We start from the raw sequence: 5748 nt of genomic DNA, 5'->3' as shown, positions 1-5748 counted from the left end.
TAGGCGCAGACGTCACGATCAGCTGAGTCTTGTCATATGATCAAGGCTTGCTACTACAATACGGAAATGATTTCTTTTTCAACTTTAAAACAGCGACGGCTCGAAGGCAAGGACTGGTAAGAGATCGATCTATAATTAAATATCTGTTGTAGAGCTATAGCGTCTTAGTTTATGCAATGTTATTTGTGTGAAAGAGAAATGGCGTAAAGGTACCTTTTTGCGAGCTTAGAGAATTATAGCTAACGTTTTGCTAACAAATGAACTTTTTGCAAAATTGTTCTCTAGTTCACTTGTTTTCCTCATGTTAAGTTTGTTGTAACCATATATTAAAACCTTTACAACTGGGTTTGTATTTGATGGTGCTGAAATCCCTAGTAATATTTGCCTTATGCGTTTTTTGGCGTGTCACCGAAAAAAATGAGGATTTTATTTTATAGCACTTCAGAGTACTCCTGATCCACGTTTGTTGCAATCAGACGCCTGTGTCCACGCAAAATGGCAGAAGATCTATTTCTGTCTGCACTGGTTATCGCTGTATTCATGCTTATAACCTGTGGTAAGTTTTTAAGCAATATATATCATCTCCAGTAATGCAAAATCTTTTTAAAGTAGTCTGACGTAGACGAAGAAGGAACTGCGAACGTAACGACGTTTTTTATTCCATCAGATGCAAGTATTTTCCTTTCGGCACCAGCTACAGTACATTTAGGGCAGGACAGTTCCAAAAACGTCACCGTTGTTCCAAGGTAATATTTAAGAACACGAATTTCATATCTTTCATTTCATCTAGCTTGATCATTGCTTCAGTTAATGCCTAATATTATTATCATCTCCATTGAAAATATTTTTCTTTTCCCTGTACAGTGCTCCACTGAATGTAACAGTAGTCATAGGCTTTAACATCACCTACGCTTCTAAAAGTGCCAGTATTGTTGTACTCCCAGAAGAGGTAAGTTTTGCCAAGTAATTTCAACGTGACCCTTTTTATTTATTAGTGAACTAATGTTTCGTTCTTTTTAATGACTGAAGTTTAAGAGCTTCATTGGGCTAAATTCAGTTACACCTTTTTGGACGTGGTGCACATAAATGTATATTGCTACGACAAAAAAAAAAGAATAGTGTTCACTATAATTGCAGGGGCTTGGCTTTGTTTCTGTTTCTGGCTTGATTTTTTAAACTTTCAATTCTAGCTAACTCTTAATGCCACATATTGTGTTTCACAGGTAGAATTGCCAGCAGAAGCCAAATCATGTGTGTTTGAAGTCCACGCAGAACGTGTGGGCCAGGTGACGGCATATTTGTACAGCAACAGCACCGTTGTGAAAAGGTGAGGAACAGGATCATGACCGTGCTCAAAGAAATTAAGGAAGGAGTCTGGGTTAGCCCAAAAATATTACTATGTACCATGTGGTTAACTCTTACAGTCTTTGGATCTTTTTTAATTTATTTATTTATTTTTAACAACGGGAAGTTTTGGTTAGTAACAAGTTTCTGAGAATACGAATGTGCTTTGAAATCGAGTTAACCACCTGGTTACACTAGTAATATAGAATCAGGTACAGAAATCCCCACCTGAAAATTCTAGGTAATTGTTGATATAATATAAATTTGCCTGTAAACCTACATGAAAAGGGAAGTACACCCTGTATCTGTTGGACATTGTGTAACCTGTGCTAGGCTCATTTTACATTGGCACGCAACACATTTTTTAAATCTGGCTGGACTTTAAAAAATCCGAAAATAATTATTTCTAGTAAAATGCAAGGTGTTGCAAGACTCACACATCATTAAATGTCCAAACAAAAAGATACCATCCAAAGTGATGCAAATGTAATGGTTGTTCTCCATGTCTTTTAGCGACAAAACCAGGATCCGTTTTATGGTTGTCAGAAGCAATATCCTTGAGATAATCAACCAAGTGATTGGCTGGATTTACTTTCTTGCATGGTCTGTTTCATTCTACCCTCAGCTATATGAAAACTGGAAAAGAAAAAGGTAATTATTGATTCAGAACTTTAGTGAGCGAGGGAGAAAAAAAAAGTTTTACTGGTTCCTCGTTTATTTGTGTGGGAGAATTTCTAATTTTCAGTAAATTGCAATAATTGAATTGTAATAATGCATTACAGAACATGTTTTTTGAGAAATTTTGGACTGAAATTCACAGAAAGTAACATGAGGTTTGAGTAACATGGAGGAAATGTATCCTTACTGACTGAACTTGTCTTTCTGATAGCGTGGTTGGACTGAACTTTGATTTCCTGGCCCTCAACCTCACTGGATTCATTGCATACAGTGTCTTCAATGTAGGCCTCTTCTGGACACCCTACTTGAAGGTGAGACCAAGCTTCCTGCTAACATGGTTTTGCATTTACGTGAGGTTGTGCAGCTCCCATTATGCTTGGGAAATCTCCCTTTGCCTGACAATAAAATACAGAATATTCTAGATTTCTGGGCATGTCCTGGGCTGTGTTCCATTTTCAAAGCTTTCAAAACGTATACCAGCCAGTAGTGGCGATGAGTTGATACCCAAGGCAATCATGCCTACTCAGACCTGAGCCTTTGGGTCCCCAGGAAGCTGGTACAGCCTGTGTTGCTACCTGATTGCACTGGTGCTTTGCCCCTCCCCTATACTGAGGGAACTGTGGAAAGAACAGTAGCGCAAAGCAGAATAGCAGAAAGGACAACAGCAGTAAGCTGAAGTGCAGGCAGCCTCAGACTATCCAGCTCAGCTTCAGTACTTCAGTATTTTTTTTTAATGAATGTTTTATTTAGCAAGAGACAGTACCATTGCTTTTGCTTTGTTCTGCTTCTTCTTTGGAGTTAGCAGTCGCCAGCAGAGGGATTGACACAATGTCTTTGTGATCTTAACTGGCAGACTGTGGAGTGAAAAACACCAGTGTCTGACACCAGTATTACTGGTATCAAACTTCCCTGTAAACTAATTATTGTCTCAACCTGTTTTCATTCATTTTCTTGATTAGCAAGTATGCCAACAATCTAATTAATCCATTGGCAGGTAAACACACATCTTTTTTATTCACATCATGTTAGGGAAATTAAACCCTAAAATCCATTTAGGAAAATCCTAATTACTAAATACATTTCAAGAAAAAATATACACAACTCCGTTAACCACCGCCAAACTGTGGGGAAACAGTTAAAAAGCTTTTTTAAAGTGACCAGTGTCCCATCTGGGATTTCAAGGCCCAGGTCATGGGTTCTTAATCCGGAGGGATTCCCTGAGCTGATATCGCCTGTAAAACGTGTATTAGTATTAATGTGTGTGCTTTGTGTCTTCAGGAGGAGTTCTTGAAGATATATCCCAATGGGGTGAACCCTGTTGATGCCAATGATGTATTTTTTAGCCTCCATGCTGTAGTTTTGACACTACTTTATGTGTGTCAGTGTACCGTGTATGAGGTGAGTAATCGGGATCTTCTTTTATGTAAAGAAGGTATAGTAGTATTTATTTTCTGTACCAGTATTGTAACTTCTTTCATTAGTAAGCAAAACCATCTCAATGGTTAACATAAATGAAATGTGTTTGGATTAAGCACACGGTTAGGTTTGTCTGTTTTAATTTGTGATGGGCAGTATTGAAGAGAAGCTTGAAAAAATGTATAAGAGTAATTCAAAGTAACAAAACTTACTGTGGTGCTGACTGCTTTCTTAAATGTATGTTCTAGAGAGGGGACCAGAAGGTGTCCAAAGTTGCCATTGCCTTACTGGTAATTGCCTGGACATTTGCTTTGGTGACCCTCTTCATTGCTGTGGCCAGGAAGATCACCTGGCTGGAATACATATATTATTTTTCCTACATCAAGTTAGGCGTCACACTGGTCAAATACATCCCACAGGTAAGATCTCATCCAGGGCACCTTACATGGTTTTATTCATTCACTTGTGACAATGCTACATGAGAGTGCATTGGAACAGCTTCCCTGACAATATAGGAGAGTCAGAGACGCTTTAGAGTATTCAAGTCTAAACTTGATGCAGTGCTGGTACTCTGTAGTTTGTACATGATTGGTGAGCCCATATGGGCTGATTAGCCTGTTTTCGTTATTGTGTTTTCTTATGCTCTTAAATCACTGGTGGACTTGCACAAATGGCAATCCTTAAAATGTGGTCGACTTTGATCAGGACTAAAGGACATGCGGGATTTACACCTGCAACACGCATATTTTGTCTTTATTGTCCTGGTCACAAGCCAGCTTCACCATGTGAACATTTTGAACACCCTCTTTGTGTAAGAACCTGCATCAGGTGTTATTCATTATAGTACATTTTACTTAATGGCACATCCTGTTTCATTGTGTCCCCAGGCTTACATGAACTACAAGAGACAAAGTACAGAGGGGTGGAGCATTGGCAATGTGCTGCTGGATTTCACTGGCGGCAGCTTTAGCCTCATTCAGATGTTCCTGCAGTCATACAACAATGGTAAGGCATTATATTGGAGTAATCCCAGTCAAATCCTTTGACTAGGAATATGGGATGCAGTCAATGTTTTAGCCAAGCGAAAATTATATTTCAGTGAGCTGCCTTTCAAGTTCTGTCCACTGAATGTCACATGGTATTATTAACCATTATTTAACCAGGAAAACCCCATTGAGATTTTTTTTGCAAGAGGGACCTGATATAAATCACAGTTACAAAGTTACACAACACAGTAGACAAACACCTGAGAAATGATAGTCTTTTGTGGATATTTGTATCTGGGCCTGTTTATTTAATAATACATTTGTTTGTTTTGTAGATGAGTGGAAGCTGATTTTCGGAGACCCCACAAAGTTTGGATTAGGTGTATTCTCCATATTGTTCGATATTTTATTTATAGTTCAACACTATTGTTTGTATCGACGATCGGACCCAGAATATCAGAGTTTCGACTAGTACATTCTGCTTGTGAACTTGGAGCTAATTTTGTAAGGACTTCTAAAATGTAAGGACCATATTTTCTACTCTTCCCCACTTACAATAAGTGAAAGTGCAGTATTGTGGAGGAAACGGAACTTCTTATCATGGAAATAAATTTTTGGACATTTTTTTCATATAAGATTATTGATTTTTAGTTTTGCTTGCAGGGGATTTTCATAGACATCTCATCCCATTAAGGATATATTTCCAGAATCATCTAGAAATATACTGGATTTTCTAACATAACATACATATTCATATAACATTTTCAGAAGTTTTTTTTCTTTTTTCCATTAATTAATCATACTGGCAGTAACTGTTACACACTGAACTGGTTGTACATTTGACATTTATTTCAGTTGCTTTGTCTAACATGATTGTGTGTTGTTTTTGTTATAAAAAGGGACAAAGATAATAAGCTCTAGAATTTTTCACTAAGAATTTCATAGTAAATTGTTTTATGCTTTGGCATGTGAATGGTGATTGATACATTCCACCAACCACAGAGCATAAAAATGAATCTGTAATTAAGCTGTGTTGTATACTTTTTGGTTACATACTATACTAAACAATGCATAAATCAAGACACTTCCACTCCTGGAGACAAGGTAAGATTCTGCTAAATACCCTTGAGGACAGATGGGGTCAGTGTCTGCAGTGAGCATTTTCAGGTCTTGTCCAAATTTGTAATGTAGATTTTCCCAGGTTGACCACTACAAGGGGTAAATAACCATAGCATGCCATTTCCTGCATGGCACAGCAAAATTGATGCTTATGTTTCACATTTCTTGGAAAAATATATGATTCATTTCTTTATGAGGCACTGTT

The 5748-nt window shown here is 37.7% G+C and overlaps 1 protein-coding gene across 1 annotated transcript; it reads left to right on the top strand.

Annotated features, from left to right (window-relative positions):
- ctns (cystinosin, lysosomal cystine transporter) lies at positions 1–5397 on the top strand. The gene is made up of 11 exons (XM_035413135.1): positions 1–116; positions 438–556; positions 668–746; positions 865–949; positions 1224–1327; positions 1858–1995; positions 2234–2333; positions 3301–3420; positions 3687–3857; positions 4326–4443; positions 4760–5397. Exons 2-11 carry the CDS (start codon positions 496–498, stop codon positions 4894–4896), a joined length of 1113 nt encoding a protein of 370 aa, XP_035269026.1. The 5' UTR covers positions 1–116; positions 438–495; the 3' UTR covers positions 4897–5397.
- Positions 5398–5748: the final 351 nt, after the last annotated feature.

The sequence above is a fragment of the Anguilla anguilla genome, chromosome 4 (genome assembly GCF_013347855.1).
Source record: "Anguilla anguilla isolate fAngAng1 chromosome 4, fAngAng1.pri, whole genome shotgun sequence".
Lineage (NCBI taxonomy): Eukaryota > Metazoa > Chordata > Actinopteri > Anguilliformes > Anguillidae > Anguilla > Anguilla anguilla.
The sequence above is the reverse complement of the archived record's forward strand: the minus strand, read 5'-3'. Positions and strand labels throughout refer to the sequence as shown.